The sequence below is a fragment of the Scyliorhinus torazame genome, chromosome 1 (assembly GCF_047496885.1).
Source record: "Scyliorhinus torazame isolate Kashiwa2021f chromosome 1, sScyTor2.1, whole genome shotgun sequence".
Classification (NCBI taxonomy): domain Eukaryota; kingdom Metazoa; phylum Chordata; class Chondrichthyes; order Carcharhiniformes; family Scyliorhinidae; genus Scyliorhinus; species Scyliorhinus torazame.
The window spans coordinates 280495968-280507390 of NC_092707.1; the positions used below are offsets into that span (position 1 = coordinate 280495968).

At 50.0% G+C, this 11423-nt stretch overlaps 1 protein-coding gene across 2 annotated transcripts in view; it reads right to left on the bottom strand.

The window, feature by feature from the left end:
- The window catches only part of kif16ba (kinesin family member 16Ba), a 251726-nt gene that overhangs the window by 120254 nt on the left and 120049 nt on the right, over positions 1-11423 (bottom strand). For both annotated transcript variants that reach the window (XM_072506633.1, XM_072506629.1), the window contains 2 exons: positions 10909-11064; positions 7546-7657 (listed from right to left, as the gene is read on the bottom strand). In XM_072506633.1, coding sequence (XP_072362734.1) covers positions 7546-7657; positions 10909-11064 — 268 coding nt within the window. The remainder of the gene's footprint in view (positions 1-7545; positions 7658-10908; positions 11065-11423) is intronic.

Here is an 11423-nt window from a genome sequence, read left to right on the forward strand (position 1 = left end):
GCATAAAGCGACACCCGATGCTCTTCTCCCCCTCGGACCACCCCCCTCCATTTCCTAGACTCCCTCAGTGACATGGCCAAGGGTTCGATCGCCAATGCAAACAACAGGGGGACAGGGGGCACCCCTGCCTTGTCCCACGGTACAGCCGAAAGTACTCCGACCTCCGCTGATTTGTCACCACACTCGCCACCGGGGCTCTATAAAGGAGCTTAACCCAACTAATAAACCCTCCCCCGAACCCAAACCTACGCAGCACTTCCCAAAGGTACTCCCACTCTACTCGGTCAAAGGCCTTCTCCGCGTCCATAGCTGCCACTATCTCCGCCTCTCCCTCCTCCGATGGCATCATTATCACGTTTAAGAGCCGCCGCACATTAGTGTTTAGTTGCCTGCCCTTTACAAATCCCGTCTGGTCCTCGTGGATCACCCCCGGGACACAGTCCTCGATCCTCGTAGCCAGCACTTTTGCCAGCAACTTAGCATCCACATTGAAGAGCGAGATCGGCCTGTACGATTCCCATTGCAGTGGGTCCTTGTCCCGCTTTAGGATCAAAGAAATCGTCGCCTCCGACATTGTCGGGGGCAGGGTCCCTTCCACCCTTGCCTCATTAATGGTCCTCACTCGTATCGGGGCCAACAGGTCTACGTACTTCCTGTAGAACTCCACCGGGAACCCGTCCGGTCCCGGGGTCTTCCCTGCCTGCAAGCTCCCCAAACCCTTGCTCAGCTCATCCAACCCGATTGGTGCCCCCAAACCAGCCACCTCTTGCTCCTCCACCCTCGGGAATCTCAATTGGTCTAGGAATCGTCTCATCCCCTCTTCCCCCGCTGGGGGCTGGGATCTGTACAGCTCCTCATAGAAGGCCTTGAATGCCTTGTTTATTTTCGTCGCACTCCGCACCGTGGCTCCCCTTCCATCCTTGACTCCCCCTATTTCCCTCGCTGCCATCCTCTTACGGAGCTGGTGTGCCAGCATCCGACTCGCCTTCTCCCCATACTCGTAGGTCGCCCCCTGCGCCTTCCTCCACTGTGCCTCTGCCTTCCCTGTGGTCAACAGATCAAACTCCGTCTGGAGACGTCGTCTTTCCCCAAGTAATCCCTCCTCAGGGTCCTCTGCGTATCTCCTGTCCACTCTTAAAATCTCCCCCACTAACCTCTCCCTTTCCATGCCCTCTATCTTCTCCCTATGAGCCCTGATGGAGATTAGCTCTCCCCTGATCACCGCCTCCCATACCACCCCCACCAGCACCTCCCCGTTGTCGTTGGCCTCCAAGTACCTTTCGATGCACCCCCTCACCTTCCCACACACCACCTCATCTGCCAGCAGTCCCACATCCAGCCGCCACAGCGGGCATTGGTCCCTCTCCTCTCCCAGCTCCAGTTCCACCCAGTGCAGGGCGTGATCTGAAACGGCTATGGCTGAATACTCCGTTCCCTCCACTTTCGGGATCAGCGCCCTGCCCAGAACAAAAAAATCTATCCGGGAGTAGGCTTTGTGCACATGGGAGAAAAAAGAAAATTCCCTGGCCTGCGGCCTGGCAAACCTCCACGGGTCCACTCCCCTCACCTGATCCATAAACCCCCTAAGTACCTTGGCCGCTGCCGGCCTCTTTCCAGTCCTTGATTTGGAGCGGTCCAGTGCTGGATCCAACACTGTATTGAAGTCCCCTCCCATTATCAGGCTTCCTACCTCCAGGTCCGGAATGCGCCCCAACATGCGCTTCATGAATCCGGCATCATCCCAGTTCAGGGCGTATACATTTACCAACACCACCCACGACCCCTGCAACTTACCGCTCACCATCACATATCGCCCTCCGTTGTCCACTACAATATTCTTGGCCTCAAACGCCACCCACTTCCCCACCAATATTGCCACCCCTCTATTCTTTGCGTCCAGCCCCGAATGGAATACCTGTCCTACCCATCCCTTTCTTAACCTGACCTGGTCCGCCACCTTCAAATGTGTCGCTTGGAGCATGACCACGCCTGCCTTCAGTCCCTTTAAGTGCGCGAACACTCGGGCCCTCTTCACCGGCCTGCTCAGGCCCCTCACATTCCACGTTATCAGCCGGATTGGAGGGGCCCCCATCCCCCCGCCGACTAGCCATCTCCTTTTCTAGGCCAGTCCTGTGTCCGCGCCACCCTCACCCTCCAGTCCCCCAGCCGGGAGACCCCCGCCCCGACCACCTCTTCTGTGTCCCATTCCCCTTCGGCCAGTGCAGCAGCAATCCTTTTCTCCACCCCCCCCACCCCTTTCCCTCCCCCCCGCTAGACCCATGTCTAGCTTTTTTGCTCCCCCCATATCACTCCCCTAAGTCAGCTCACACCTGCTGACCCCGGCTTCCCCCTCCGTCCCATTGACCTCCCCGTGTGGGAATCTCCCAATCAGTGTGCGTTCCTCCATTCCCCCTCCCACCTTTCTTCCCTAGCGCGGGAAAAACCCCGCGCTTTCCTAAGCCTGCTCCGCCCCCTCTGGCGCAGCTCCTGTCGCGGCCTTGTCTCTCTCCCCCAGCCCATGTAACATTTCCTGCACGTGATTGACCCCCTATATACAACAACCATCAAACAACCGCCCCCACCCTCACAAACCCTCAGTTTGAGTCCAACTTTTCGGTTTGAATAAAGGTCCACGCCTCTTCAGGCGTTTCGAAATAAGAGTGTTGGCCCTTGTATGTGACCCACAATCGCGCTGGCTGCAGCATTCCGAATCTCACTCCTTTCCGGTGCAACACCGCCTTGGCCCTGTTGAAACCCGCTCTCCTCTTTGCAACCTCCGTGCTCCAGTCCGGGTATATTTGGATCTCCGCATTGTCCCACCTGCTGCTCCGCTACTTCTTGGCCCATTTCAAGATCTTCTCTCTGTCCGTGAAACGGTGAAACCTCACCACCATCGCCCTTGGCGGCTCGTTTGCCTTGGGCCTCCTCACCAGCACCCGGTGTGCCCCATCCAGCTCCAGCGGCCTCGAAGGGGCCTCCGCGCCCATCATCGCCTCGAGCATCATGCTCGCATATGCTCCGGCATCGGCCCCCTCCACTCCTTCAGGGAGACCCAGAATCCGCAGGTTCTTTCTCCTCGACCTGTTCTCCAGGTCTTCAAATCTTTCCGCCCACCTCTTGTGCAGCGCCTCGTGCTCCTCCACTCTCACCGCCAGGCCCAAGATCTCGTCCTCATTCTCACTGACTCTTTTCTGCACCTCCTGGATCTTTACCTCGTCGGCCTTCCGGGTCATCCCTAGTCCTTCAATCGCCAACAACATAGGCACCAGCATCTCCTTCCGCAGCTCCTCGAAGCAGCGCTTGATGAACTCCGGTAACTCCGGTCCGCACTCCGCTTTGTCCCCGGCCGCCACCATTTTGCTTTTCTTCCCTCGCTTCTCCCGCTGCTCCAATGCCGCTTTTTGGGCCGTTTAACTTCTGGTCCGGTCCATAAAAGTTGAAGGGGGACCTCGCTCTTCCCTTCCCCACGGGTCGTCTTCAAAAAAATTTCCGTTGGGGCTCCTCTAAAGAGCCCGAAAGTCGGTGATAGCGGGAGCTGCCGAATCGTGCGGCTTAGCTCCGCATAGCCGCAACCGGAAGTCCTCACCGGGAGGGTTTCTCACCCTCCCCCATCAGCTCCAGCAACATCTTAACAAAGTATTGTGTTGGCCTTGGGCCCTCTGTCCCTTCGGGCAAGCCCACAATTCTCAAATTGTGCCGCCTTGAGCAGTTTTCCAAGTCTTCAAGCTTTGCTCAGAGTCCTCTGTTAACCTCCACCACCCTCCGCAGCCCGTCCCCCATCAAGATGACCTGGTCGCTGTGTCGTGACACGGCCTCCTCCACTTCCTTCATCTTCTCGCCCTGCTCTCTCACCTCGGCCGATGCCTTTGCCATTGCCACCCTCACCGGGGCGATTGCATCCTCCACCAATGACTTCAACGTGACCGCCGTCTCCTTCCTCAAGGCCTCCATGTGCCTCGCAAACTGTTTTTCCAGCTCCACTGCCATCACCTCGGTCATCTTCTCCACCGTAAGTAGTGCGGCCCCGCCTTGCAGTTCGGCTTCCGCCATCCTGTCAACACGTTTGCTTGTCTTCTCCTTCAGCGGTGAACCCCCGTTTCCTCCTTTCTTCGACGCTGCTCTTCCCATCCTTTAGCGGCTCATTGTTTTTTATCTTCTTTCTTTTCTCCTCTCTCTCCCTTCACCCTCCTGTCCTTCCTCAATCTGAATTATTCTTTTTTTGAAAAAAAAGGGGGGGGGGGGGGGGGGGGGGGGAGAAAAAAACAACTTTTATCAAACTTCCTTAAACCTTCTTTCTTTCTCCTCTACATTCACCCAAAGCTCCCCTGGGACCAGGCTTCAGCATTCTTTCTTCTTCCTAGGTGGGAGCGATCCGATGTGGAGCACCTTTCCTACATAGTGCCCTGGCCTTGGGCCTGCCGCCTCGGCCTCCTCCTAACTCCGCCCCCGCTGCTCTGACCTCGACGCCGCACTGGGCCCAGCGCCTCTGGCCCCGCTGCCCAACACCCGCGCGGGGCTCTTCGCCGGTTTTTAAACCGGCCCCGCTGGCTGCTCGTGACAGCCCCAAAGTCCGTCGATAGTCGGGGGGTGCATGAAGATTCGGGGATTTCCCTGAAATTGCCGCGAATCGTGGCCACCGGCGGGAGCTCTTGTTGCTGCGGCCGCCCTGCTCGCCCACGCCACCGGAAGTCTCAACCCAATCCTTTTAACTGTTTTCTTTATTATTTTCCACCCAGCCAAACTCCAACTAATCAAAGAGCCCAAACAGGAAACATTCAGGTAAACCACGCAAGAAACATGCAAAAAAAAAAAAAACCACATCCCTACCACCTTCCAACACCCTAAAAAGGTCGAAAAAAGAAACGACAAAAACAGACCCAAACATGCAGGCACTTTTCAAAACGGGAGAGACACCACATATACTTAAAAGTTCTAACATGAGTCCAAACGTCCTCAGCTCAGGGCCAGCCCTTGCTTCTTAACGAAGTCCATCACCTCTTCGGGTTCCTCGAAATAGTGGTGCTGACCCTCATACGTAACCCACAGTCGCGCCGGAAAAAGCAGCCCGAATTTCACCTTGTTTTTATACAGTATCTCCTTCACCTGCCTGTAGCCTCCCATCCTCCTGGCCACCTCAGTGCTCAAATCTTGGTAAACACACAGGGTGGTATTGTCCCAAGTACAGCTTTGTGTGCTCTTTGCCCATTGCAGAACCCGTTCCTTGTCCAGGTACCTGTGAAAGTGTACCACCATCGCTCGTGGGGGACCCCCTCGTCGCGGCTGACTCACCTGCACTCTGTGTGCCCTGTCCACCACCGGTGGGCGCGGGAACACCTCATTCCCCAGCAACCTCTGAAATATACCCTCCACATATGCGGCACCGTCTAGCCCCTCTGCCCCCTCCGGGAGGCCCCCGTTTCTCACATTCTGCCGTGACATCTGTTGTCCAGGTCCTCCAGCCTTTCCAGAAGCACTTTTTGCTGGTTCCTCAGCCTCCGAATCTCCACATCCGCCACCGTTTGAAAGTCAGCCTGCACCTCCACTGACTGCTCCAACTGCTGGAGCTGCTCAGCCTGATCATCCAGCCTTTTTCCCATCCGGTCAATCGACTTCTGTAGCGGCTCCAAGTTGTCACGCTTCAGAGCCAAAAAGCCCTCCTGCATAGTCTGCAGCAGCTGCTCCATTGTGAACTGGGCTTGTCGGCGCCTTGCTCTGAACACCAGCCATGCTGGTCTCTCTCACAGCCTCCACTGTGCCCTTACTCAACCACTTCTTCTGCTGTTTACGGTCCCTCCGGCTTCTTAAGTCCATACAATTCTGCATGGGTCCTGTGCCCGAGTACTATTGCTTTCCAGTTCCATGCTCAAAAGCGCAAAAAAGTCGGGGGAAATGGTCCTAAAGTCCGAACGAAACGGGAGCCACCAAATGTGCGACCTACTCCCTCATAGCCGCCACTGGAAGGAGCAGAAATATTTTTTAACAATAAAAATACACTCCTGGGGCGCGATTCTCCGACCCCCCACCGGGTCGGAGAATTGCCAGGGGCTGGCGTGAATCCCGCACCCGCCGTGTCCCGAATTCTCCGCCACCGGAGATTCGGCAGTGGCGGGAATCGCGCCGCGCCGGTCGATGGAAATCGTGCCGATTGGTGGGCCCACCCCCGGCGATTCTCCGGTCCGCGATGGGCCGAAGTCCCGCCGCTGTCAACCCACGCCAGCCGGCGTGGATTGAACCACCTTTCGAACAGGAGGACAAGGCGGCGCGGGCGGGCTCCGGGGTCCTGGGAGGGGGGGCGCGGGGCGATTTGGCCCCAGGGGGGGTGCCCCTACGGTGGCCTGGCCCGTGATCAGGGTCCTCCGCTCCGCGGGCGGGCCTGTGCCGTGGGGGCACTCTTTTCGTTCCGCCTTCGCCATGGTCTTCACTATGGCGGAGGCGGAAGAGAACCCTCCACTGCGCATGCCCGGGGATGCCGCGAGCGGCTGCTGACACTCCCGCGCATGCGTCGCACGGCAAAGTCATTTCCGCGCCAGCTGGCCGGACTGATTCACGCCGTTTTTGGCGCCGGTCAGTGGACATCGTGCCACATTCTGTTTAGGATACTACATAGTTTGTTTTTTTTCAAATTCACTTTAGTGGAATTGAAGTATCAACAACAGTCCTAGGTTATTTGGCTAGGCACAAGTTTTACATTATTGTACATTATTTGAGCGTTTGATTGCATTCAGCATTAATAAGGTATTCACTTTTGCTTGTATATACTATATGTATGTATATATGGTGGTTGATAGGTTTTGAATGTATATCTCTGTAAATAAAAGCATTAAATGCGTAAAGATTAGGGGCCAAATCCATCTTTCACCACCTGAATATCTATGGTTAGAAAACATGCTTGCCATGAAGTCTCTGGTTCCAAATATAGATATTTAATGATCATCACACAGTCTTCATTTGTCCTCCCACAAACTTCAGGGATACTTGTTTTTCCAATCTTTTTCACAAATCTTTCTCCCCATCTCTTTTGAAGATGTTCACTTCGCACTGAGTATAGTTCCACTGTCTAATCATCTTTCTGTACCTAAATGAGTAGGCGTGGCCATGGCTAATATTCCTCCTCTTAATTCCAGAGAAACAGAGGGCAATTGTGGTAAACTTGGGACCTTTGGAATCTGTTTACATGTTGGATAATTCACTTTATCATTTGAGGAAAACTTATTGGCAGTGTTTTTTAAAAACTGATGTATCACCGAACTGCCATTTCTCGAATTATCCTGTCCCTCTTCTGCCCTTTTTCAATGTTATAAAAATAAACATTCCTGATATTAACTCATTGACTTACTATGCTACACAAATGGTTTTATAATATAGATGATTTAATTATTTAACTACTGGTAACTTGAGAAGGCAATAACACAAAATTTTGTTATACAGGTCTCATCAGTTCAAACTCATAATTGCTAATAGAATTGGCATTTTAAAATGTCTACCGAATGCGCTGAGCACTGAAACAGTTTGCTCTGAGGCTGGAGTTGTTAACATTGTACACACCTGCTCTGTGGAAAGGGAGAGATCAAGTATATCATTTATTTCATGCTTATTTTGTATTTTCGCCTTTTCTGCTAGGCGTCGTTGAACTTCCTCTTCAATATATGCCTTTATCCTGAAAAATTCAAAGAATTGGGTGTGAAGTGTTTGCAATCTCAACTGGAAAATTCTTAAGATACCATGTAATACGAGAAAGGACTATAATTCAACAATATGGGGAGTGTTGATTTCTGTGGTTAGACAGCAATGGAATAAGATTACGTAAGAGGAAATTGTATTTATTTTGGTCCGAAGAAGGTCTTTGTTTTCAAAAGCGTGATCGCAGTGTCTTTTTAAATTTTAGGGGGTGAAATTTCCAGTCCCGTCCACCGAGGGAATTGTCGCAGGTGGGATGGAAAATTTGGCAGACTATTTAAAGGTCCTTTGGCCGCAGTTGGGAATTTTTGATCTCTAGGCGGGTGTGAATCCCGCCCGAGGTCTTAGTCCAGCGTGGCAAAGTGGACAAAGGCCTGAATTTTAGGCCCAATTTATAATTGGACACTTTAAATTAAGAATTGGACATTTTAAATCACAGCCACAGTCAGCCCACAGGCAAACCTGATGGGAATTCGAACAGCCAAGTTCAAATACACTGAGCAGAGACAAGACAGTTGGGACAAGTCTGGACCTGCCCTGTAAACAGGACATCAGGAGATAATCGGTCCCATTCAAATGGATCTATTATTGTGAATCCCCTGGGGACGGATTCCTGATGTCCTGCAGAGTTGCAATCGGCAACTCCAATGGGTGTTGTGAATCCCGCCCCAAGGCGTCATTGGCTGAGGGCCAGAGAATGTTCTGGAAAGGCATGAAAAGGGGTATAAGAATCACCCCACCAGGACCCTCCCCAGCAAGACTCGGCACAGAAGCAACAAAGAATATTCAACAGCGGACCAGAGAACGGAAGGAAGCAGCGTGCAAGACCCACCTTCGTGGACGAAGGCCCGGAGACAACCGACAGCTCAATTGGATTCATCGGTACGGGTAGTATTAAGAAACTTGGGATTATTGTAGTTGGGATAATTTAAAGGGAGTAACTGTTTTTACTGTGTTTAATAATAAATTTGGTTGAATCGTAAACTCATATTTGTCCTTTGTTCACCTCGCAAGTAAGGGCACCTGGGTAAAACGATTAAACAATAAACTGGTCGAAGTGTCTGAAGTTTTACAGACAACACTAGACACTTACATTTGTGTAAATAAGGCAGCTTCTGTTACGAGGAGTTTTTCTGTACATTCCTCTTGACTGAGTTTCTCATTGTAAAAATAATTATTAGAATAAATATGGGCCAATAAACCACAAGAGATTTCAACAGAATACATTTTACATGAAAGTTAACAGAATATAGCACAGGCACCGTGAGGTAATGGTCAGGAAATATATGCACATGTACCATTATATAACAGAATAAGAATATTTACGCACAGGTTACTCAGCCCTTGCACTGATGGGTTTTGCCACCAGAGCCTTCTCATTTAATTCTACAGTTGTCAGATCAGGTGTTCATAGAATCATAGAATTTACAGTGCAGAAGGAGGCCATTCGGCCCATCGAGTCTGCACCGGCTCTTGGAAAGAGCACCCTACCCAAGGTCAACACCGCCACCCTATCCCCAGTCATTTTCAAAGTCACGGTCGCGACCTGCGGGTGGGTGTCGGAAGGGTCGCGGGGCCATCGTCGCGGCATACTCGATTGCGCCAATGGCCGCAAGCGGCTTTTAAAAATGCTGGCTGCGACCAGCTTTCTGAATTCTGGCTGTCTTGTGATGTGTCCCCCCTCAGCAGTATCATAGATTATCATAGAATTTACAGTGCAGAAGGAGGCCATTCGGCCCATCGAGTCTGCACCGGCTCTTCGAAAGAGCACCCTACCCAAGGTCAACACCTCCACACTATCCCCATAACCCAGCAACCCCACCCAACACTAAGGGCAATTTTGGACACTAAGGGCAATTTATCATGGCCAATCCACCTAACCTGCACATCTTTGGACTGTGGGAGGAAACTGGAGCACCCGGAGGAAACCCACGCACACACGGGGAGGATGTGCCGACTCCGCACAGACAGTGACCCAAGCTGGAATCGAACCTGGGACCCTGGAGCTGTGAAGCAATTGTGCTATCCACAAGGCTACCGTGCTGCCCTTAAGTGCTGTTGGACATTATGTTTGTTTACACTCCTCTTATATATATATATTACTGAGTTTAGAGGTGCATGTTTATAATGTTTGTATCCCTCAGTACATAAAAGGCTTCAATGTTTAAAGACAAGCCTCTTCAAGTTTCATCCTTCACAGCCTAGTCATTTGGAATTTAACATTACTCATTCTCAAGAAAATATTCCCGTACTTACTTGCATCACCAAATTTAATAGCGATCTATTTGCTTGTCTTTCATGTGGGCAAAACCCATACACCTAGTTAATCTGTTTTTGTGGCATTCTTGAAGGATAAATGTTTCCTACATTTCAATAGTGACTAACCATCTTTAGTACATGATTCATTGTAAACGGTTTTGGGATCATGAAAGGCTCTGTGTAAATGCAAGTCCTTTTTGGCAAGAATACTGGGAGAAATCCTGTTGTTTTTTTTTAAATACTGCAATGGGATCTTTGAATAGTAATTTCGCCAACAGTTCCGAATCCACCACAAGTGGTCCTACAATCTCCAATATCCACCTCACATTATCATTCTAATTTACAGCTTTCCCTTCTATAAGGTTTATTTTAGTCTTGCTTTGGCTTTCTTCTTTTAAGTTAACTACCTTTGTGCTTGACTTTGTGTTTTCCATTCATAGTCTTACAGTGAACCTATTCATATTATGGGCACAGTTTTCCAAACTTCATGAGGCAAAATAAGATCAAATAAAATCTGAAGAAAAGTAATAGGGACTCGAAATGTTAACTCGGTTTCTCTCTCCACAGGTGTTGCCAGACCTTCTGAGTATTGCATCATTTTCTGTTTTACTTCAAATGGATATTGATTGTTAAAGCAATTATTTAACTGGTGAAGGGAGCTAATATTTATAAGTATTATTTAAATAGTGTATTTCACAAAAATAACACTCATAGGTCACCAAGTGATTTGTGCTTCGGTATTATTAGCACCACATACAAAGATGATTACTGACACTATTTGCCTCATTAAATAAACAAACTCAAAAAGCTGGACACTAGTTTTCCCAAATTGTACCAGTGTTGTCTGATCTATTTTAATGAAACATAGATGGTAATATTACAATAATCTATAAATTACAACTCTTGGTTTAGTTTCCAATGTAAAAAAAAAACTACAAGATTCACTAAAACAATGGAAATTTAAAAACAAACCTATCATCAGCTATTGGAGTGATCGTTGCGGGAGATCTTTTAGGACTAGCAGGACAACTGGTATAGGATGATTTCTCTTCAACAGTTCCACAGATTCTTAGAGCCACATCATTTTCACAAATCTTCTGCTTAAGTTGCTGAATTTCTTGCTCTAGCCTACAGTAGAAGAAATTCTCATTAAGGGCACACACAGTACTGCACACAGCCAAAGCAATGAGCCATGTTAAACTATGATTTAACAGAACAAAAAGCACAAATGAAAGAAACAGGTAACCATAGCTCCAACAATGACAAAACTCCTGAACACTAATGCAAGTGCTTGAATTTGGAAAGCAATAGATAGTCCTTGATCCTGGCACCAGGTTGGAATTCAGCTCAGACCATGATGCGATGGTTTCCTTGCCCATCTAGACCTGACTAAAAATTAGCTTGCCTCATCTCAATCCACGTCATATAGTTGCTCTGAGGTTGGGAATTTTACCTGGGAAAACCATCAGGATGACTCATGTGTGCAA